At 33.9% G+C, this 24,713-nt stretch overlaps 2 protein-coding genes and 1 long non-coding RNA gene across 5 annotated transcripts; 2 read left to right on the top strand and 1 right to left on the bottom strand.

Annotated features, from left to right (window-relative positions):
• Positions 1 to 2,261: 2,261 nt before the first annotated feature.
• On the bottom strand, positions 2,262 to 3,981 carry LOC120067489 (uncharacterized). Of its 3 annotated transcripts, none has more exons than XR_005478989.2 (3): positions 3,636 to 3,981; positions 3,473 to 3,552; positions 2,262 to 2,485 (listed from the first exon to the last, which is right to left on the bottom strand). It is a non-coding gene; the product is annotated as an uncharacterized LOC120067489 (long non-coding RNA). The 3 variants fall into 3 exon arrangements; XR_016525165.1 differs by having other exon boundaries at positions 2,609 to 3,552; positions 3,636 to 3,964; XR_016525164.1 differs by having other exon boundaries at positions 2,262 to 3,552; positions 3,636 to 3,964.
• An 852-nt stretch (positions 3,982 to 4,833) lies between these two features.
• Positions 4,834 to 8,746, top strand: LOC120082034 (splicing factor-like protein). The gene is made up of 2 exons (XM_039037252.2): positions 4,834 to 7,344; positions 8,410 to 8,746. Exon 1 carries the CDS (start codon positions 4,941 to 4,943, stop codon positions 7,305 to 7,307), a length of 2,367 nt encoding a protein of 788 aa, XP_038893180.1. The 5' UTR covers positions 4,834 to 4,940; the 3' UTR covers positions 7,308 to 7,344; positions 8,410 to 8,746.
• A 5,628-nt stretch (positions 8,747 to 14,374) lies between these two features.
• On the top strand, positions 14,375 to 19,194 carry LOC120071251 (uncharacterized). Its single transcript, XM_039023411.2, has 9 exons — positions 14,375 to 14,578; positions 14,687 to 14,742; positions 14,821 to 14,881; positions 16,992 to 17,031; positions 17,380 to 17,642; positions 17,718 to 17,781; positions 18,234 to 18,325; positions 18,426 to 18,659; positions 18,770 to 19,194. Exons 1-9 carry the CDS (start codon positions 14,543 to 14,545, stop codon positions 18,920 to 18,922), a joined length of 999 nt encoding a protein of 332 aa, XP_038879339.1. The 5' UTR covers positions 14,375 to 14,542; the 3' UTR covers positions 18,923 to 19,194.
• The last annotated feature ends 5,519 nt before the right edge of the window (positions 19,195 to 24,713 follow it).

Genomic DNA, 24,713 nt, shown 5'->3' with positions numbered 1-24,713 from the left:
CTGCTAAACCATTTTGTTAATGAACATGAGCTATAGGATGTTCAATACTTATCCCAATTGATATACAATAATTATCAAAAGCTTAGGATGTAAATTCACTAGCATTATTAAGACGAATGGTCTTAATTGTATAATCAGGAAATTGTGCTCTTAACTTAATTATTTGAGCAAGTAATCTTGAAAATGCAAGATTTTGACTTGATAATAAGCACACGTGTGACCATCTACTAGATGCATCTATTAATACCATAAAATATCTAAATGGTCCACTTGGTGGGTTAATAGATCCACATATATCACCATGAATTCATTCTAAAAATGCAAGTGATTCAGTTCTCACTTTAGCTAGTAATGGTCTAATTATTAATTTGCCTTAAGAGCAAGCATCACATGATAGATAATTCATTAAATTGAAGAATGTTCTGGTTCTTCAATGAGTGTTCATTTGAATTCTCAATAATTCTTCTCATCATTATAGATCCTGGATGACCTAATCGGTCATGTCAAATTGTAAGTATGTCTAGATTCATGAACTTCAGGTTCATTGTTGCATATGTTTCAATTAATCATATATAAATATAATACAATCCAGAAGATAAAGCAGACAATTTTCTAATATATGTTTTTCATTTGAGACAGTAGATATAATATATAGATATTTCACATTATTCTTACTATTAGTCCCAATATGATAATCACTGCAATGTATATTTTTAAAATTTAGAAGATTTCTCTTTGATTAACTAGAGAACAATGCATTGTCAATCATAAGTTTTGTTCCTTTAGGAAAAATAATATTTGCTTTTCCAAAACCTTCAATCAAGTTTGCAGAACTTGATATTGTCTTTACTTTTGCTTTCGGCATTGTTAATTTGAAAAAGTATTTTTTATTTGTGAGTATTGTGTGTGTAGTTGCATTGTCTGCTAGACATAGATCTTATTTGTTTATTTTTTAAACACCCAACATATGAAAATGATCTATGTTTCTTCATTAAAAGAAAATAATTACAATAAGAAAAAAAAAACACTTAAAATATACAAAAGTTACTAAAAAAAATGAAGATAGATAAAAGAAAACAGCAATATTAAGTCTAGATTTTCGCAAAATCAAAAGAAACACTTGATGTTCCATCAACTGCGCCAATCTTCTCTTCAGAAGATTCAAACAAGTCCACCACATCCAAATTTATCACATGGAATTGGTCAAATATATCATTATCCTGGTATGCAAAATTAGTTTCTACATTTTTCTTTTTCCTTCGGGGAGGCTTGATAGAGGTCAACTAAGTGTTTTGATGTACGACAGGTACGTGACCAATGCCTAGTCATTCCACATTTGAAGCATTTATTTTCAACACTTTTTGAACTCTTATCTTGTGGAGCTGTTCCTTTATGATCATCATTTTGTATGGTTCTTTTGAAATTTGAATGATTAAAATGACCACCATGAAAATAATAATTATTTCTTCCTCTGCCACGGTCACGACCTCGATCGCAACCATGACCTCGACCACGATTATTATTAAAATTCACAACATTCACTTCAGGGAATGGTGTCGTTCTAGTTGGTTGAAATTTATGACAATAACTTGTTATTTTGTTCGGCCACGAAAAGACATGATATTAATTCAGAATACTGTTTAAAACTCTTCTCTTGATATTACTGCTATAGGAGCATATTCGAGACATGAAGTGTATAAAATGTCTTCTCTAACATATCAACATCGGTATTTTTTTCTCCATATAACAACAAATTTGAACTGATTTTAAATAATGTGGAATTCACTTACTGATTTAAAATCGTGTAGCCTTAAATGCACCCACTCATAACGGGCTTCAGAAATAATAACTGTCTTTTGATTATCATACAAGATACGGGGGTCTTTTATTGTAAGATGCTCTATTTTTAATCCCTCGTGGAGATGATGACGAAGGAAAATCATAGCGTTTGCTTTGATCTTGTTGGATGTCGTATTTCCGTTTTTAATTGTTTCTCTCAAGTTCATAGCATCCATGTGAATTTCGACATTGAGCACCCATGACAAATAATTATTGCCATTAATGTCAAGAGCTGCGAATTCTAATTTTGTAAGGTTTGTCATAGCAATACTGTCACAAAATATTGTATTTATATTACAAATTTAATATGTACTAAATATGCAAAATTGTAACAACCCGACTTCTTAGGACAACTAAAAAGGGGAATCGTTACTGCATGCATGCATAAATGTTCACATTGAGGGAAACATAAAATAATAGGATTTTGGACTGCTTAAGTGTATAAAGAAACTATTTTGACTTTAGCTCAAGATTTCAAATCGTTTGATCTGGGGTAGCCCTTAACATGTAATAAACAAATAAATAAAAAATAGAAAAAAGATAAAAACATAAGAAGACATAAAGGTTCAAATGCGGAAGCGTTTTTAGTTTCTTTGGTACTGTCACGGATTCCTCTTGTCAGTCGCCCGAGTATCCTTGCTCTTACCTGAAAAACATGTAAAGATAAAGGTTGAGTACAAAATACTCAGTAAGAGTATCCTTGCCCTTACCTGAAAAACATGTAAAGATAAAGGTTGAGTACAAAATACTCAGTAAGTGATCCTATTACCAAGATCAGGCTATGCTACAACTGTCTCAGATAATGAGAAGAAACCAAATGACGTACTATCTTGCCTTGACTTGCATGTTTAATTGCTTGATAGCACACCGTCTAATATGGAAAAGTAACATGAACGTGATCCTGTCGATTAACGCATGTCTAGCGATCCGAAGGCATACCGTCAAATATGGAAAGGTAACATGAACGTGAACCTGTTAATTCATGTATGTCTAGCAGCCCAAAGGCACACCGTCAAACATGGAAAAGTAACATGAATGTAAACCTATCGATTCACGTATGTCTAGTGGCCCGAAGGCACACCGTCAAATATGGAAAAGTAACATGAACGTGAACCTATAGATTCACGCATGTTTAGCGGTCCGAAGGCACACCGTCAAACATGAAACTAGACCCGTTGGTCCTTTGAAATAAAACATGCATCAAGGCGAGACGGTAAACTACCCTATTGATCTAATCCTGCATCACATACATAATTTCAGTACTGTTTAGAAATTCAAACATGCTCATGATACTCATAATTGTCATGCAACAAGTATATCACAAAGACAAAATCAGGCTTCTAGAGTCCATAAATTAACTTTGAAAATCTAATCTAGGCCGCCTGGCACGAAGGCATCGGTAATAGTACCACTTACCTCAAATTTGGTCACGAATATTAGTCTACGAAATTAATCTTCCTTAAAACCTTTGGAAAACTTGAATCAATCCTAAAACATACATTGCTAAATTTAATTTAGCGACCACGATCTAAAATCATGCATCCAAAACATTATGGGTAACCTTAAATTCAAGCCGAACTAAATGGGCAATCAATACATTTAAAGAAAACTCATAAAACACCATAAAACTTACCAAAAATCCTCCAAAAAATCAATCCTTGTAACGCTGGACAACTTGGAATGGCCCAATCTTCAATCCAAACTCTGGTTGCACTGAACGTTAACCAAACAATATCAAAACTTAATGGGCATCCAAGATATCTAAAACTCATTGTCAAAATCCATTAAGAACTTACCTGTAACTCCAAAATTCTGGCATAACACACCAATCCACGACAGCAAGCGACGACAGGTGTCGAGTGGCAGCGCGAACTGCTGGCGAGGGGAGAGGCGCGCGTGGGCTCCGATTGATGGACGCCGAGGGGTTGTCTGCGTTCGGCGAAGACCCAGACGAGATGGCGTCAGGCGCAGTGTGGCTAGAGGATGGCGACGTTGGCTTCGACGACGGCGACGAGACGAGGTGGCGACTTTTCTCGCTTGAATGTTCACAGCAGCGACGAAAAGGGTTTAGGGGGGTCTGTGCGTGGCTGAAGAGAGAGAGGGAAATTCTAATTTATTTTCTTCTTTTTTCCTTTCCCACATGTGTGTGTATATATATATATATATATATATATATATATATTTATATATCACTTAAAACTCCTTTTCTTTTCCTTTTAAATTCCAAATTCCCCATTCATTTTCCAAAAAGTATATATTTTCTTCTTTTAAAACTTCCATCAAACAAATTGAATTATCTCCATAAATAATCAAATCTCCAAGTCAAATTAAAACTTAATTAATTCTAAATAATTAAATTGTATTTTAACTTAGCCAAATACATAAATCTCAGATTCCAATTTATCCAAGTAGTCCAACATAAATTAAAGTTTGATTACAAAATAAATTAAAGCTTAATTAAAAAATAAATCGGGGTGTTACAAAAATAACATTTATTTTATTAATTATAATAAAGAGGGAAAAAATGACATACCTTTAGGACTTACCTTCAGCGATGGAAGCAACGGAGTTTGTGCTGTGTTGTGAAATTGAAGAGCACAATGGAACACAACGAATATGGAGAAAATATAATATAATAATAATAAATAAATAAAATATAATAATATTAAAATATAACTAAACTTGTAAATAAATAAATTAAAAATAACTGAAATTATAATTTTATGAAAATGGGAATAATAGAAATAGAAAATATGATTTTATAAAACAAAAAAATACATTATATATTTTTTTATTCTCATCAATGTACATAATACGATGTGGACTTACATTTGTACTAAACATGAATTATTACGAAATACGAATAACATGAAAAATGATCCATAACTTTTATGTATTGAATATCTATTTTTATGATATTTATAATAAGAATCTATTTATTTTTTTGTGGCGGTTTTGGAACGGCCTATAAATCGTGGACCCTATCACCACGTCCTATCAAAACGCACGCTTAAGCCTTCAGTCAGGGTTTCTTGTAAACAGCGGAACGATTTCTTTCTTTCTCTCCTCGGTCTCTTCTTCTCCCCTTAGAGAAACTCCACATGGAATCTATCAACCCAAACCCTAACCCTAATTCCGCCATTGAAACCCTGGTTCCTTATCCTCCTGATTATTCTACTCCCGAAAATTTCGAAGACCACGATCGCGACTCTTCTCTGCCGCCCAACTCCTTATTTCCGGGGAAAGAAATTAAGGATTCCCAAGGTGAAAATCCGGGGTTTAGTTCTGGAAACGGACATGCGGAAAAACAAGCGGCTGATGGTGTCAATCATGTGCCAAAGGTGGAGATTCAGAGGCCGCTGGTGTCGGAGAATGGATTTACAAACACTCATAGTGGCACCGATAAGGACTTCTCCGGTGGTGAAGAGGAGACCACCAGTAGGCGCCGACGTCGGAGCCGATGGGACCCGCAGCCTGAGAGTAATGATCAGAGTGGCGGTGAATCTGGGAGCGGTACGCGGAAGAGGAAGTCCCGATGGGCTGATGATGATCCCAAGCCTGTAATTCAACTTCCTGATTTTATGGGAGGTATTGAGTTCGATCCTGAAATTCAAGCTTTGAATAGTAGGCTTCTAGAAATTAGTAGAATGCTTCAATCTGGTATGCCGTTGGATGATCGGCCTGAAGGTGCTCGTTCGCCTTCCCCCGAGCCAATATATGACAATATGGGAATAAGAATTAATACTAGGGAGTATCGTGCCCGAGAAAAATTGAACACAGAGAGACAAGAGATAATTTCTCAAATAATCAAGAAGAATCCTGCTTTTAAGCCCCCAGCAGATTATAGGCCACCGAAGCTTCAGAAGAAGCTTTATATACCGATGAAGGAATACCCAGGTTACAATTTTATTGGGCTGATTATTGGTCCTAGAGGTAATACCCAGAAGAGGATGGAGAAACAAACTGGTGCAAAAATTGTAATTAGGGGCAAAGGGTCTGTAAAAGAAGGTAGACTGCAACAGAAGAGGGACTTAAAGCATGATCCAGCAGAGAACGAGGATTTGCATGTTCTAGTCGAGGCTGAAACGCAGGAATCACTAGAAGCTGCGGCGGAAATGGTAGAGAAGCTCTTACAGCCTGTTGATGAGGTATTGAATGAGCATAAGAGGCAGCAGCTTAGGGAACTTGCTGCCTTGAACGGAACTATTAGGGATGAAGAATTCTGTAGGTTGTGTGGCGAGGCTGGCCACCGTCAATATGCTTGTCCATCGCGGACGTCGACATTCAAGAGTGATGTACTCTGTAAAATATGTGGTGATGGTGGGCATCCAACAATTGATTGCCCAGTGAAGGGGACAACTGGGAAAAAAATGGATGATGAATATCAAAATTTCTTGGCAGAGTTAGGAGGTACGATTCCCGAATCAGCAACCAAGCAGACCCCTACATTGGCAATAGGTTCTGGGACTTCAGGAAGCAACCCTCCTTGGGCTAACAATACAACTAGTGCTAGCAGTACACCACAAGCAAGCGTTGGTGCGAATGGAGTGAAGCCTGCTAAGGAATATGATGATACAAACTTGTATATAGGTTATTTGCCTCCGACTTTTGATGATGATGGTTTGATTAGATTATTTTCAACATTTGGTGATATTGTGATGGCTAAGGTTATTAAGGATCGGGTTTCTGGATTGAGCAAAGGTTATGGATTTGTGAAGTATTCTGATGTTCAGATGGCTAATAATGCAATTGCCAGCATGAATGGTTATCGTCTAGAGGGCCGAACAATTGCTGTTAGAGTTGCTGGCAAGCCGCCGCAGCCTACTGTGCCTCCTTGCCCTCCAGCATCGACTGTGCCCACTTATCCTGTTTCAAGTCAGCCTGTTGGTGTTTATCCATCCCAGCAGTTTATGCCGGGTGGTCCTCTTGGGAATGTTCCTCCACCTTCAAGTTATACAGGAACTCCGGTTCCATGGGGTCCTCCGGTTCCTTCTCCATATGCTTCTTATCCCCCTCCACCTCCAGGTTCTAACGTCTATCCGGCTGTTCAAGGTCAGGTCATGCCTCCTTATGGAGTTCCGTATCCTCAGGTTCAGACAGGTCCTCCTGGTGCTCCATCTCAACCTGTGACTTCAGGTGAAGCACAACAGAGTTTTCCTCCAGGATTGCCATCTGAAAATCCTACTAGTCAGCCATTACAAACTGCAGCATATGGGAGCACTTTATATTCGATGCCACCAACTGCTCAACCCTCTTACCCGCCTTCGTATGGTTATTCGCCTTATTATAGTGCAGTCTCTACTCATCCGTTGCCCATGTCGACATCAAGTACAGATCAACCTCAGCCACCCAGCGGGAGTGCTCCTTGGGCTACGAATCCTCCAATGCCTCCTCCCATGCCTTCTGCAGAGAAGACAGCTTCAGGTGCAGATGCCGAATACGAAAAGTTCATGGCAGATATGAAATGATTCGAGTTCTGGTTGAGCATGCTTGAATTTGGAGGAGGTATGTTGAAACTTTCTCTTTATTGTTTTTATAAAGCCTGGTTGAACTTACTTCTATGAGACGGGTTCATTTCCACAATTTTGAACCCTTGAAAAAAAAAAAAGAAAATCAATCATCTGGTGAAACTAACGTTGTTGGGTTTCTCTTCTTCTTGGTGTTTAATTTCTAACTTCCATTTTTCTAATTCCTAACTGGTTTTTTTTACTAATCAATTTTTATATGTTTCTCCCTCCAGTAGGATAAGTTCTGATTTTTGAACAGCCAAACAGGATCGAGTTATCTCTGTAGCCCTGGATGTGGAGGGATCATACTGCTGTAGGAATAGAATATTGTTTTTGTTTGTTAACACATATCTGGTTTTTATATATTAAAAAATATATATATTTGGTCCACATAATTTTGATTTATTTAAAAGAAGTTATTATGAAACACAGGGCTGCTAATTATTTGGCATTGTTTTCATTCTCCTAGCTTTTGCAAGTATGGTTAAAAAAGTTCCACTTATGGAGCATATCTAGAATTGTAGTACATTTTTTGGAATATTTATTTTCAAGTCATCTTAAAAAGTATTTCAACATATAAATCTGCCCTCAAATTTGATTTTATGGGCGAGTGAGGTCTATTTTATCTAATTAAAATTATATAGTATTTTCATTCCAATTGGTTAATTTTTATGTTTTTTTGACAATAAGGACTTAATTTAAAAAACCAATATATAAGGGGTATAATTGAAACTCTTTAAAGATTATCAAAGCAATTACTTCCTTTTTCTGCACTTATCGTAGACAAGATAAAATAGGTTACTAGGCACATACTGCTTTCTTTCCTATATCTGCTCTCCTCTAACATGCTGATGAATATTGGGAATGATGTGGCTTATATGTGTCGTTTTCTCTGCTCCAATTGATCTGCTGTCCTCACATTGTTGGAATTGGGTGTGAAAGTGCACTCACCTTTCCCATTAATATAATTTGTAGTTTTGTTATTACTTTTTTTTGGCGATGTATATTTGTTGCTGGTCTCGCAGTTATTAATCATCCAATGGTATCATGTAAAATTTTACAGGACTGATGTTTCTTGGAGCTGATTACTTACCTCTTGCCATGACTTTGTTGGAAGTTTGGGACTCACCTCTTTAACCTTGCTGTACTGTCTTGACATTTGCAGAGATTCAGGCTAGAAGTCCTTGTCACATTGCCTTGTATTGAAGGAGCAAAATTTGAGCGTATTATTGAAGGATTTGGTTCTGTTCCTTATGCATTTGCTATCTAACAATATCTGGTTAATTTTTGCTCTTATATTACTATTATTATTATTACTTTCTTCATTACCTACTTCACAGATTTAGGTAATGATACTTCTTGATTCATACTTGTTGCTTATCCTAACAGTTTATTGATCATTGCTTCCTGTTTTGACTGTTCTAACTAATCCCTTATTGTCATGGTGTTGATGCCTTCCATCAATTGATCCACCAGGTAATCTTGCCCTCAATTTCCATGTGAATGGTGTGGTAGATGGAAGAATTGATTTAACATTTCTTCTAGTCGATGTATGTTGATTGCTTGGGCTAACATGTTTCTGTTCAGCATAATATGCTTCCTGTTTTGAGGGTTCTAAATTAGTTTAGTATTATGGTGGTGGTGGTGGTGATGGTATTCTTCATGCCTTCCATCAATCCATCTTGAAGGGATCGTGACTTACAGTTTTGACACATGGGGGTATGTGGAAAAATTATCTTGATTTATAGTGTCTTTATCCTTTCTTCACGTTTATAATATATTCTGATCACTTTTTCCAGTTCTCTTATGGCAGGTTAAAGATGTCGGACTTGTTAAACTACAGGCTAGTCAGTTTGTATATTATATTGATTGCTAAATATTTGTTGGCTTGTGGCCAAGTGCTAGGTAACTTCTTTTGGCGTCTTTAACTATTTTGTGTCGACTTGTTCATTCAGTTGGATAGTGATAGGGTTCAAGAGACTAACAACTTGAGTCAAGTTCTGTGGTTCGTGTAGTAGATTATTAAGTTCAAATTGAGTCGATCCTACTGAATTCAGCTCCTGATTTTTCTCTGATATTTTATGTTGTCTATATGATTATATGGAGCTAAAGTCTGATACTATACATTCCATGAAGAGATTAGTTTTGTTGATGGACGATGGGTACTTCTTTAGTATGATTGGAGAATCCAAACAAGTGTTGCCAAGTGGTTTGAGTACCATCATGGTTTCCGAAGAACATACATGATGTCTTATCATTATTATTAATTACAACTTTTATTTTGTTCAAGAGCAATATATTTTTTGTGCTCTTTTCGTACTTACATTCCAGTTATTCCTTTGAGAGTCTTGAAAATACCCCGGGAATGGGTAATAGTCTCCTCTCTATTGTTGAATCATGGAGAAGCACAAAAAAAAATACTACTGTAGAATTTTAAGCAATAGGTGACTACCTTTAATTAATTAACAAAATAAAGATTGTATTTAATAATAATGATAAGGTCTCATATATGTTCTCCGGAAATAAGTGATGCTACTGAATCATGTAGCTTTTTGTGACTTCAAAGTCGTCAACTTCCCAAAGTTGGTTGGCCCTATTCAACAGGCTTCTCGTGACTTTTTAAGTTCTTGTCAGATTAGCATGTATCGCTGGTCGTGTTCTTGTGCCAGGGATGCTTTTGTTAAATTATCCATATCCTCTTTGTTTTGCTCAATAGATTACACCTCCGATTCTGTAGAGTAATGGAAGTTTTTCTCGACTCTCCCAAAGTTTCAATTTTCCGTCTGAAAAATAGGAATCGGGCATTTGTCTTGATACATGAAGTTCCCACTTACAATAGATTACCTTTAGAATATATGCCAGTTGATTGTGGTGGTCACAGTTGTGAATAACAAGGAGAGTAATCTATCAAGGAAAACTCCATCCTCAAAGTTTCTTATGCTTTCTTTTGTGAGGGTTTTATTTCCCTTTTGTGCATCGTTTAGGTATTTGTAGGAATAAACTACAATTTAATGGGCTTAAATCTTCGAGACAAGAAAGGCTGTGTCTCTAGAGGATGATTATTAGGATTTTCCTGAGATGTTTTTATGACTTTGCTAACGATTGTGAGTTCTTAATGTTAATCGTCATTATTAGATGATAAAAGTGGCACTGGGTGGTTCCTGCTGTGTCTGCCACGGAGGTTGTGGATTCTTGCTGATGAAGAATTTGATTTACAATTCTCTGTTTCATAACAGGAATCTCATGCGTTGGTGGATGTGGTTGGTGTTTTGAGGGTAATGTTAATTGCAAATATTACCCTTGGGAGAGTTGTATTACTTGGTGTTGTTACTCTTGGAGTCTTATAACCATTTCTATCTTTCTTCTGCATGGATCATCTTTGGTTTATCAATATGATAAACTTGCAGTGAAGTTACATGCCTGGAGACCAAAAATTTTATACGTTCCCATTCATTTTTCATCATGCTCATTATAGTCAAGCTAGTTGGTTAAGAGTATGTTTTGGAGTGATTTTGGTTAATTTTTTTTAGTTTGACTTCTCTTTTAAATGGGATTTTCATTCCATCAAAATTGAACGTGGACATAATAGTGACATACAAGAAAATATGCCTTTTAAGTTGGTGAAAGTGATGAGAACTTCAATCGTATTGAAACCATTCTCTTCTGAGTTGCCTTTTGATAGTCTGTAAGATGTATGCTATCCTGTGTTCGTTCTTGTTGTATTCTATATCCAATGATCCACGTTTTATTATTTTAGGCTTCTGACAGGCCATTTGGTTTCTGATAATTTGATGGTGTTGATTGCAATTTACATAGTTAGCGAAGAAAGGAACACAATTATTATTTGAAAATGTGCATAGATTGGTGGATAAGGAATATCATGTTTTTGGGTGATTTTGAAAGGGTTAGACTGTCATTTTAAAATTTTTAACCTTTTTTTTTTTTGGGCAATTTTAACATTATTTTGAATGATGCTTTTTCGTCAATATGAAATTTTTAAGTACTAAATTAATTTTTAATTGTTAGAGGCGTTTCAAAGTAGTTTTTGATACAACGTAAGTGATTTTAACCTTTAAAAAATTACATCCGAGTACATTATAAATGAAATTTGACCAGAGTTTTCGGAGAGAGCTTGTTAAATATTTGGGGAAGTAGTAGTGGCAGATTGGGGGATAATAGGCGTCCATAATTTGAGAAAATGGGGAACAAAGAAAAGAAAACCATAGATATTGAAGTTATTTACGCCCATGGTTCTTATTCTTTTAGGTAATGTGATCTTTATTTATTTTTTTTGTTTCTTTTGAATTTTGAGTTCAATGGCTAGAATGTGATTCTATTTCTAATGTGTTAACAAAATTTAGAACCTATATAATAAGAGAAGTTGTATAGTTCAACTATCATATACTATTTTTTATTTTTGGCCAAGACATTTTATCCTCAATTAAAGGTTGATTAATTTTTATTTCAAAATAGATGGACAAATGTTAAGAGGTTTAGTACAAATTGGGATTGGATGATTTAGATTACGTACATCTTGATCCTTAGCATGCATTGATGTTAAGCATTTGTTGGTGATCGCAAGGAGTTGCTCATTGAAAATTTAGATATGGTAGGAATACAAATGTTAAAATGATCTTCATTTGTTCGAGTCTATTGAAAACAATTTTATCTATTTTAGCATAAAAAAGGGAAAATAAATTTCTCATCTTAACAAATCAAATCATAGGGTCTTATTTGATTGATTTGAGAAATTTTTATTTAAACACAGTTGACAAAAATAGTTGAAAATACAATTCAAAAGTTATTTTGAATGGTTGTCAAAAGTTCCAATTTTTTTTTAAAATGATCTAATTTTTTAAATTAAACATTTGAAATGCAATTCAAATACCTTCATAGATTGGATGGAAGTTCAGTGGTGTAGCAAAGAAGGATAGCATTAAAAGATTATATCTTCAAATAGCTACTTATCTATTTTTTTTTAATAAAAAAACTATTTAGAAATAAGTAAAGAAATAGTAACAATACGTGATTTATCTATGATCCTTGAATTGGCATAGTAGGAAATTGTAATTGATGTAGGTTAATGTCCTATAACATATCGATTTGTACTATCATTTCTTCACATAAATATTGAATTTTGAAGATTGATTTCTGGTTTTATCATATACTATAAATATAATTTTGAAAATCATGTAGCGCGAGCTTAAAATAATTAAATTGATTAAGATATATCTATCAATCAACCGTTTAAAGGTTTTAATCTTTCACTCACATTGTTGGTAAAAAAAATTCTATAAATATTTCATTTACTTTTGCCAAGGTTTACGTGAAAAAGATTAGCGATCTTAAATATAACCATGTATAGCTATAACCTTTTTTATTGAAAAATATAAAAAATAAATAAGATAATGGTATATCTAGCAAACATAAAATACACACTCAATAATCAATAAAAATGTGAGGGAGAATACAATATCGAAATGTTTCTTTCCAAGTTTTCATAAAGGACACCTTGAGAGGATGTCGAAGGTACATTAGCATAAACAATTTTGTTCTCCTCTATATGTATTCGACAAAAATGTACGATATTAACTATTTTCTCCCCTACTTAAACTTATTTAAAACTTAAAAAATGTAACCATAAAGTTTGTAATTTAGAAAAACTCATAGGGTTGTTGAGTACTTACATAGACCACATTAATATAAATGTAGAATTGTATTCACAATTTCTCCTCCAGACTATCAACTTCAAATTAAAGGTTTCATATTGTTAAAAAAAAAAAAACATGAAATCCAAATAAAACACAAAAATATATCTACACCATTGGGGAAGATATTAAACTAAAGATTCTCAAATTCTCTATTATAATTAGTTTCTAAACTCCGAAGTACGTATTTATCTGATTTTTAAACTTTTAAAAATGTTCTTTTAATTTGTCTCGTTTAATAGACCTATAAAATTTTAAAATATTCTAAAATTTAATCCCTCTATCATGGAGAGTTTTAAATTGTGTGTTTAATATATTCTAAACTTTAAATCTTATATTAATTTTTTTGAAAATTTAAAAAAATAAAATTTATGAAATAGATTTATAAATTTGAAAGTTAGATGGAGAAAAGAATATAAATTATTTTCGGTCCCTGAGCTTTAATAGAAGTAACAATTTAGTAATTGAATTTTGGTTTGTAACGCTTTAGTCCCTATTGTAAAAATTAGGATTAAGATTTAATGATTTTTTTTGCATAAATTAACCAATAAACTAATTAGCATTTCAACATTTTTTTAAAATACAAAGTCTATATCAAAATATAATTAAAAATAATTGACATATAATTTCATATGCGTATATATATATATACAATTTTAGGTTAGTGACTAGATTATCACAAATTTGAAAATATAAGACCTAAATTATTAGGTAATAAAGTTTAGGGGTTAAATTGTTATAAAATTGAAAGTATGGGGATTAAGGGTGTATTTGGAATGCATTTCCGAGTGTTCGATTTTTTCTAAAATAATTTATTTTTTAAATTAAAGTGTTTCATAAACAATCAAAATAGTTTTTTTTAAGTGTGTTTTCAACAACTTTTGTCAAAATTAAAAATGAGTTTTTTGAAAAACAATTTTTTTCTTAAGTCAATTCAAAAGTTAATGGAATAAATTATTACCTTCATAAAAATTTAGGCTCCGTTTGTTAATCATTTGATTTTTTGTTTTAGTTTTTGAAAATTAAGCATATTTCATCTATATTTCTTACAATAATCTGCATATATATAAGTATAATAGTTGAATTCTTTGCCAAATTTCAAAGACAAAAAGAACTTTTTGAAAGCTGTTTTTTTAGTTCTCAAAATTTGGCTTGTTTTTTTAAACCATTGGTAAAAAATATATACCAAAAGAAGAAATTTAGAGATGAAAATAGTATTCATAGGCTTAATTTTTTAAAATAAAAATAAAAAATAAAATGGTGTAATCTTATGGACTAAAAGTGTTTTTTAAACTAAAAATATTTCTAGGGGCTAATTTGTTTGTCAATATAGTTATTATTAAAGTTCAAGCCTGGTCTTGTGTAATCAATTCGGCTTCCTTGGCAATACATCATTTCTTCATTCCCCCGATCTAGGGTTCGATCCTTCCCTTTTCTCATTTCTCCATTTTTTTCCCTTCTCCCTTCGTCATCTTCAACCTCGAGCTCATGAAGAATCCCGATTCATCTCCTCCACGCAGAAAGGTAATCAATATAATTTTCAAATTACAGCTAAATATTGTTTGCTTCTTGTTCATATTTAACTCGATTTGGATCTAAACTCTTCTCGCTCTCTCTTTCTTCCTTCTGTAGGTCAAATTCGCCCCAAAATCCGCACCGCGCAGAAGGCCACCGCCGGTTCAAAAAATGTAATCCTCTGAATATCATCTTCTTCCACATTTTAGTTTCTGAATTTGCAAAAACCTAATTTGTTTGGCGAATTGCAGTGAAGATGAAGATGGTGATGGTTATGTTGCTCAAACTCGGTACCTCTTACGCCGTGCAACGGTAAGCTTCTTTGTTGTTTTCTTTGATTTTCGATTACTTCTGTGTATTTTTTGGTTTGATGTTTAGATGATTTTCTGTTCTAAGTTTAGCTTTGGAGGATTTGAGATTTGTGGATAAAACATTTGGAAGTTTTTTTTTTGTTCTTAGTTGTGAGCGACGCTTCTACTACTGGTTTCCGTTTGGTTCCCGAGAAAATTGTTTTATAGAAATGAATTCACTCTCGGACAGCGTTTTTTCCTTTTTCCTTTTTCGAAGAACTGTTCGGGGTTTCTCTTGGAAAATAAATTAAAGGTTTAAATAAGTTCATTTTAGTTAGTTTTAAATGGTTGATTTTGTTCTATTTTTTATTTTAATTCATTTGGGTCAATGTACTTTAGAATATTCATTTTCATCGTGACTATTTTGTTATCTTAAAAATGAAGTAAAAATAAAAATGAAAGGACTAAAATGGTTACTTTTTGAAAGTAGAAGGACCAAAATGAATATTTTGAAGGTATTATGACCAAAATGAACCAAAGTTAAAAGTATAAGGACTAAAATGAACATTTTGAAAGTATAGGAACATGAATGAACTAAAAACAAAAGTATAAGGACCAAAGTAATATTTAAACTTAAATTAAATTATGGTTAAAACATCATTTTATCCCTAAAATTTGCAGTTTGTTCAATTTGAGTATATATTTTTAATTGTTCAATTTTAGTCTACGTACTTTTAAAACATTTTAGATTCTGTTGTATTAAAATTATACTATTATTATTATTATTATTTAGTAAATTAAAATAAAAGTTAACTTTGAAAGATTAAATGTAAGATTGATTAAAAGTATGTGGATTAAAATTGAACATCGAATGTGGACTAAAATTGAACAAATTTTAAAGTACAGAGCAAAATGATATTTTAATCTTAAATTAATTTTGGAGGAAAATTTGTGTGTTTAGTTGACACGTGTACGACGACCTTTCTTAATTTAACTTTTAACGAGAATCGGGTCGTACAATACTACTACTCTCTTTCATAATTTTGATAATTTATCCAATTATATATTAATTTATTCTTTATTTGTTTCATGGCCCACATAATTCTTAAATGCTACTTTTATGTTAGTAAATATGAAAAATTTTATATACTATCGTGGTAAAAAAAGAAATCTTGCTGGGTGTTATATGACCACATGACATTCACTAATGTTAGTTTTTAATCTATGTAATGTATAATTTAGCATATAAGACACTATTAGGATTCAAAACATTGATGGTTTAATTTTCTCCATACAATGATTGAACTCAAATTGTTTTTTTAGGTTAAATTACAATTTTAGACATTAAACTTCTAGCTTTATATCTATTGGTCTCGAAACTTTTAGTTTTGTGTATAATTGGTTATTTCCAATTAAAAAATGTTTAAAAATTATTTAGAGTATTAGATATAAAGGTGCCTTAAATTTTAAATTTTATAACTAGTAGATGCATGGATTTTAAATTTTTTTTTAAGTCATGCAAAAAGCTCAAAAGTTCATGTATTGTGTTTTAACTCGTATTTATTTATTTATTTATATAAGAAGCCAAAATATGTATTTATATAGTATGATTATATTAGAGACACTATACAGAGAGGATAGTGTTTGTTTCTTATTAGGAAGAAGAACACTTTGTACCTGTTAACCTCAAATTTAGTTTTATTTTAATTTTTTTAATTAGTAAAATAATATGTGAGCGCTGGAGATCCAAACTACCTGTTAATCACGATATAGTACTTTAATTCGTTTAGCTATTTGTAAATTGATTTTCAGTTGTTTGAACAGCTGAAGTACATTTAAGTTTGGTGTTTGTTTCTGAAACTATGTTTGAACATTTTGTTGCTGTAGTTGAGTTTGATTTTACTAATTGGTTTTGTAGATAAGTTTTGAATGTTTGGGCTACATTTGAGCATTGTCTTTACTCTATTTTGGATTCTTTCTTTCATGAATAGTGATTTATCAATTAGCTTTTGGGTTACGAGTTTTAGTTTAGGCGTCAAAGTTAAAACTATGGACTTCTAATGGCTATTTAAGTTCAAAGTTAAAACTATGGACTCATAATGTTTTATTTTCACTTTCTTTCCACTTTGCAGGAGAATCTCGGAAAACGAGGGAACAAGGTCCAAAGAAAATGTAAAGCTTATTTAAAAAATTTTGAATTAATATCAATAGCTCTGTATTGTCCTCCTGGGATTTGTTTTCATTCGTAAGATAGTCGGCTGCGACGATGTGGTTGACGACTTTGCATAGTTGAATGTATAACGGAGAAATTTTAAAAGTACCTAAATTTGCATCTAATGATTATTAGTGGCATACAGATTTTGAATCTACATCAACGATTCAATAATTTGTTGTCACAGCGGACTATAAAAGCTTGAGAAAAGAAAATCCCAAGTTTTTAGCATGGGAAGATGAAGATAAAAGATGAAATTTCCATTGTTGCCTTTACATGATCTCTATTTTTCATGTGCATATCTGCAGCTTCAGTGCAAGTTGCATTCGGTCCCGGTGCGGCATCAACATCATCTTCCATTAGAACATATGGAGTTCCCAAAGTAGAAAACAGTAGCAGAAAAAATGACATTGAGCCTGATGTTGATGAAGATGAGGAGTTTATCTTGCCTCTGCCTATGGATGTTGAAGAAAATGGGAAAATTTTCGATAAAAAAACTAAAGATGGAATAGCCGAATCCTCTAGTTCGGCTATAGTAACCAAGACCAAGAAGGATTACAAAGAACCTTGGGTAAGCTCTCTTTCTCTATCTCACTGTTGGCACACACACAAAGATTAACTTCCTGATTTCATGATACCTTTTCAGGATTACCATAATTCTAATTATCCTACCACACTTCCTATACGGATGCCTTACTCTGGAGACCCTGGTATGTCTAATCTTTCCCCAGTGAGGAATAGCAGAATTATCACATTGTCCACCTTTATTTTTTGGTTTGTGAAAAGTGATTTATGTTACAAAATGATCTCTAAGGCATCTAAGAAGGCATGTTTGTGAGTGATTTTGAAATGATTCAAATAACTTTTGTCAGGTTCAAAGTTGTCTTGATTTTACACTTCAACTGCCAATTTATATATAATCAAAATTGATTTTGAATCATTAGAAGTATGTTTTGGAGTAATTCTTAAAATGACAAAAGTGGTTTTCATAATTAATCGCTCTGAATGCTTATAATCAATCTTGAAAACAAAAGCAGACCTTTATGAGTCCTTAGATAAGGGATTGTTCATTTATGCTGAAATAAACTTTTTACCTTGGTGGAGGATCACTCTGGCTTTGTTCTATAGTTCAGCTAACTCTCCTGCCTTTTGTTGGATTTAGAACAACTTGATGAAGCTGAGTTTGGGCAGGATGCGACGGATCGAGAGTATGACGAGGACTCTGTAATACCTGCCTTGGATCTTGGATTGCTGGTTGGTGAATTGATTGATAACTGTGGCTTATTTCATATATTAACCGGTAGTTATTTCTTTATGCAGAATCTAGTTATAATACGGTTGTGTTTTGACACAGGATGAAAAAACAGAGAATACTAAGTACTTTTTTCAGCTTCCTGCACGTCTTCCTTTACCCAAACAATCATCTACTGCAACGGGAAAGGAGAAAGTAGGAAATTTGAGATCTTCAAAGAGCATGGGCTCATCTGAGCTCGGCGATTTGAAGAAACTGTCTGCTGGATGTATGGGGAAACTATTGATATACAAGAGTGGAGCTATTAAGTTGAGGCTAGGAGATACTCTTTATGACGTGAGTAATGTCGTTAGCTTTCTATGACCGAAATCAAGCATCGTCGAGTTCATGTAATTTAGAGATCATACATTGTGATTTTATTTGGTTCTCTTTTGTGGCCGTTGCAGGTTTCTTCTGGTTCAGACTGCAGTTTTCTTCAACATGTTGTAGCAATCAACACTAAAGAGGGACAGTGCTGCGATCTCGGAGACATCGGCAAACGAGTCATTGTAACACCGGATATTAGTTCCCTCTTGAATTCAATGACTAACTTGGGATGATTGTGAAGAAAAAGCCTGTGGATAGAACAACCAACAAAGGAAACAGCAAAGAAGGGCAAATTTTTACTATGTCAAAATGGAACTGACATCTGGCTGTATACTGAAGATGCTCACTTTAGTAAGGAAGTTGGGATGTCAAATTCTTGACTAGACTTTCTCCTTTGTTAATTCTATTGACAATTGCAACAAAAACGTATTCATTCTCTTTCATTTCTAGCTGTGGAGTAGGTTGTTAGCCAACAATGTTGATAGTTGTAAATGCCTTTTGTATATGATCTTTCTTGATGGTGGTAACTTATGCTTAGATTGACTCCTATCTTCACCACAATAGATATAAACAAATAATAGGCTGCCTATTAACCACGAATTGAAACCGGCACTAATGACCTATTTTTAGAAGTCCAAACCACATTTAAAATCAAATGAAATTTGGTCTTCTACTCACACAAGCGTGTTATGAAATCACCAATTCAATCCATGACTATACTTGATGAATTGACACTTGAACATGGATCTTGTTTCTTCCTCCTGCCTCTCGCACCTTTATCTTGTTTTTTCTTCCTTCCTCCACTTGGTTGAATACCTAGAAGAAACCCTAGTTCTTGTAGGTAGATGCTATTTCAGAGACGAGCTATTCAATGGTACTCGATTGGTTGGATGAAGGTATCCATGGCCAAGGTCTCTCCATGGTGGCTGAGGTTCTATGGATGCCTTGAAGCATATAGGATGAAATCGTAAGTGAGAAGAAATGCTTGGTACAATTATCACCATTCATTATTAAGGAGTGCGTTATCACACTGGAGCAAGATCAAGGAGAAAGAACGATAATAAAGAAGCGAACTGAAAAAGAAGGAGGCGACATAAATTGAGGAACGAGAGGAAGAAGCGAGTGGAAGAAATGAGATGTGAGAGGAAGGAACAAGACCAATGTCGAGTGGTAGGCCATCATGTGTGTTTTGGGGTCAAGTAGTTAATTTCACATGTGGCTAATGCAAGTAGAAGACTATTTTCCATTTGATTTTAAGCATTGAGTCAAATTTTATTTATGCCCCTGAAAAGGGGTTATCCATATAAATTTCCCTTTGAGGCATATGCCCAATGTATATTGAGAATGCGACCAAAGTTCCACATTGGTTACATAAGGAGATGGTAATGGGTATACAAGTATATATATATAATAGTCAATTGATTGAAAGTATAAAGTCTTTATTGTATTAAGCCTATCTTGGATCTTGAAAATTGATCTTTATGGATTTAGTATAATTTCTTAAAGGAAATAAAATGGTTAGGTTTAAATATATCTTTAGATATTTTGATACATATTTTCATATGACTAAAATATTTGAAATAACTACTATAAAGCCTTGATAGCATTTAAATAATACATCAAATAGATGAGCTATCAAATGATGGTGTGAGAACTTTAACAGTATGTAAATATTCTTCGATACATGTGTTTACTCAAATTTATTTAAGTTGATTGTGTGATTATTTGTTTGTATGTTGATAATATACTGATCTTTGGTACAAACATAGATGTAAGTAATGATATTAGATTATTTATGTCCCCACAATTTGAAATGAAAGATTTAGGTGTGGCTAATGTGATACTTAGTGTTACTAAAGATGGATTTTCTTTATGTCAATCACACATGAAAACTATTAAAGAGATTTAATAGTTTTGATGACGTTCCTATAAGAATACTTTACGATGCTAGTACGAGTCTTAAGGAAAATAAGTGTGATAGTGTTTCTTTATATGAATACGCAAAGATTATAGGAAGTGTTATGCTTCTGATGAACTACACCAGACCTGATATTGCATATGTTGTGAACTAGGGATGGCAAAATTCCCCGCAAGGTCGGGTCCCTGTGGGTCCTCGACCTGATCGGGGCGGGAATCCCCGGTTTGACCGGGGACGAGGGTCAAGACGGAGATTTAAACCGACTGGGAGGGGATCCCCGCCCTATCTCCAACCTCAACCCCGATTCTTGTCCCCGCCCTAGTTTTTTTAATTGTTAATAATAATAATAATAATAATAATAATTATTATTATTATTATTATTATTACAAAATCAGTCACTCTTACTTTATAACGCTATTTACTGTTTAAGACTGACTATTTCAAAGCGATGACCTAGGTAACTTGACCTTAATCCTGAGCTAACTATGAACTTCTGTTTATTCAGGATTACCCTTAGATTTGCATAGGTGAAGGTTGGCTTAACAGCGTCGGCTCAATAAACTCCCATTTTAGGGGTAAGACTGGGTAGATAGCTGAGGACATAGGGTGCAAGAAGAAATTCTCTCCTACCCGCTTTTAAGAGATAGTAGAGAGGTTGTTTCCTTAAGTGCTGATTCTGGGTCTTGAACAAGGGGCCCCACCCTCTCATTGGCTCGAGAGGGACTTGATTTGTTGATTGGATCGCAAATCAATTATTCATTAGAGAATCAGTGGGACTTAAGGAACAAGAGGTAATCTCGGGGGTAAAACAGACATTTGACCTAACCGTTATTACGATCAACCTGTGAAGGGTTAACTTACTAATCATGGTTATATCGAGTGAACATAATATATCTATAGTGAGGGGAGTTCAACTATGGGCTTTAGTGGAGTGACCCATTAGTTAACGAATGGGGGTTAATTCGGTATAATGAGTTTAACCAATCAGATCGTTGGAGCCTGTGATCTGTAGGTCCGCGAGGTCTCCCTACTAGCTTGTAAATGGATTAGCTTTAGAGTAGCGTGATAAGTTAATTTGAAACGTTCAAATTAGAATTAAAAGAATTAGTAATTATATGAGATATAATTACACAATTAATTTTAAGAATTAAACGGAATAGGAGAATTAATATTTAAATATGATTTAAATATATGAAGGTGGATTTTTAAAATTAATTTAATATTTGATATTAAATTAATTAGAATTATTTAAATTGTTTAAATAATTATTTATTAATTTTATTAGAAAAATTAATCTTGTAGAATTAATAATATTTTATTTTTTGAAATCAATTTGGAAAAATTGAAAAGTTGGAAAATCAACACAATATGGAAAAATGGTTTTTTCCATTACACTTTCAAAGTAGCTTACATAAAACCCACTGATTTTGACTTCAATAACTCCAAGCATGAGCTGCATCTCGTGCAACCATCTTCTTTGCATGATAGTCTACAATATATTGAGAAGATTGGAGTACTGGAATTAAAGCATGCAATGTATAGAATTTTTGCTGAAAAATTCGTGTTGAATAAGGTGTTCTTCAAGTGGGTTGTTGCAGCGAGTTCTTCTCCAAGTTCCCTTCATTCAAGCTTATTTTGAATCCCACAACTCAATCTAAAGCTTCAAGAGGATAGTGGGGAAGATCTTAAGGTAGTCTACAACAAGATTTGGAGAAGTTTGCAACTGAGAATCAAGATTTGAAGAAGTTCTACAAAGGTATAACTTCAAACCCACTTGTTACTATGTAAGCATGCTTGGGTTACTGCCAAAATTAATGAATTAGAGTGCTTATTGATTCTTGTTGCTTCTACTGCTTGCTGATACACTTCAATAATTGATATCAGAGTATCATATAAGCATTCAATTTGGTTTAATTTTGGTGTGGTGGGTGTTTTTCATGAGTTATATGAAAATGGTACACTGATATGGTTTTTTGAGTTTTGGCATTTTATTTCTCTTTGATTTCTTGATTAAATTTGTAATTGGCTCTTGTTTGATGAACTTATATGTGTTCTCAAGAGTTTGTAATTTATTTGGAGTCATTAGAGTTGATATTAAGATATAATTGAAGAAATAAGTGAAGAAGGCCGAGTTGCAGATTCCAGTTTTTCAGCCTCTGCTCAAATATCGTCGTTGAGGTTTAAATGCTAAATGATCGTGTAGCTATGGATGCTAAACAATGAGAAGAAATGCTAGACGATTTTGTAGCTATGAGCACTGGTCGTTGAAGTGTTGAGCGCTAGACGATCATGTAGTGGTGTGCGCTAAACGATGTGTAGAGGAGCTATACGATAACACTACACGATCGTGTAGCTTTGCCTGATGCTATACGATAGCACTACACGATCGTGTAGCTTTGCGTGTGCGTTGAACGATGTGAAGAGGTGCTTTAATAGCACTACATGATCGTGTAACTTTGTGCGGGCGATGAACGATGTGTAGAGGAGCTATACGATAGCACTACACGATCGTGTAGCTTTGTGCGAGCGCTAGATGATGGCGAAAGGCGCTATATGATGGTGCTTCAAGATTAGGCAGACGCTAGACGATAGACATTAGTGCTACACGATGAGCCTTAGCGAGATTTCGAGCATGGAGCGAGAGCAGCCGGTTCGATCAATTTTCTTGAGGTCCTGTCTGGTTCAGCCTCAAAAGGTTTTTGGCTGGTCCGGTTCAAACTTTTCTGGTTCGGTTCAAGTTGTTTGGGTTTGGTTTGAAGTGTTTCGAGCAGTTCGGAAGCGGTTTTGAAGCTGTTTTGTAATAATTAGGCTTTTGTTTGCTTGTTTATGCCAAAACTAAAACCATATCAGTGTTGGATTTTATATCCTAAAACTCGTGGTATGTAAACAATGGAGCTTATTCTGATAATTCAATAAAGGTGTTATTGAATAAATCTATTGCTTGAATAGAAATCCAATAAATCTAAAAGTTCCTTGACTATTGGATGAGTACTTGAACTTTATGTGAAGATATAAAGGTGGATCAGGTTCAAGTAAATAGTCAAAATGATCTACAATACATGGATAAGGTTAGGCACCTTATTCTGGTAACACTATTGGATACGGGCTGCTCTGTAGTTGTTACAAGGAGTTGTAAAGTACTACAAACGAAGTGATCCTAATTCGTTCATGTTGAACATGAGGAGTGGGGGTGTCCTTGTGTAAAAGAGTTTGTACAAGATCGGACCACGAAATGAGTCACTCTTACTTTATAACGCTGTTTACTATTTAAGACTGACTATTTCAAAGCAATGAACTAGGTAACTTGACCTTAATCCTGAGCTAACTATGAACTTCTATTTATCTGGCATTGCCCTTAGATTTGCATAGGTGAGGGTTGGCTCAACAGCGCCGCCTCAATATGACTACCATTTCAGGGGTAAGACTAGATAGATAGCTGGGGACATAGGGTACAAGAGGGAATTCACTCCTACTTGCTTTAGGGATAGTAGAGAGGTTGTTCCCTTAAGTGCTGATTCTGGGGCTTAAACTAGGGATCCCGCCCTCTTATTTGGTATGAGAGGGACTTGGTTTTATGATTGGATCACAAAACAATTGTTCATTAGGGGATCAATGGGGACTTAAGGAACAAGAGGTAATTTCGGGGGTAAAACAGAGATTTGACCCAACCGTTATTACGAACAACCTGTGAAGGGTTAACTTACTAATCATGGTTATATCAAGTGGACATAATATATCTACAGTGAGGGGAGTTCAACTATGGACTTTAGTGGAGTGACCTATAACGAATGGGGGTTAGATAGATCTAATGAGTTTAGCTGATTAATCTCGGATCATTGGAGCCCATGATCTGTAGGTCCATGAGGTCCCCCTACTAGCTCGAAAATGGATTAGCTCTAGAGTAGCATGATAAGTTAATTTGAAATGTTCAAATTAGAATCAAACGGAATTGGAGAAAATATATTTAAATATGATTTAAATATATGAAGATGAATTAGTGTAAAAATTAATTTAATATTGGATATTAAATTAATTAGAATTATTTAAATTGTTTAAATAATTATTTATTAATTTTATTAGAAAATTAATTTATAAAATTAATAAAT

Source organism: Benincasa hispida, chromosome 1, assembly GCF_027475165.1.
Source record: "Benincasa hispida cultivar pf3 chromosome 1, pf3_genome.v1.1, whole genome shotgun sequence".
Lineage (NCBI taxonomy): Eukaryota > Viridiplantae > Streptophyta > Magnoliopsida > Cucurbitales > Cucurbitaceae > Benincasa > Benincasa hispida.
The sequence above is the reverse complement of the archived record's forward strand: the minus strand, read 5'-3'. Positions and strand labels throughout refer to the sequence as shown.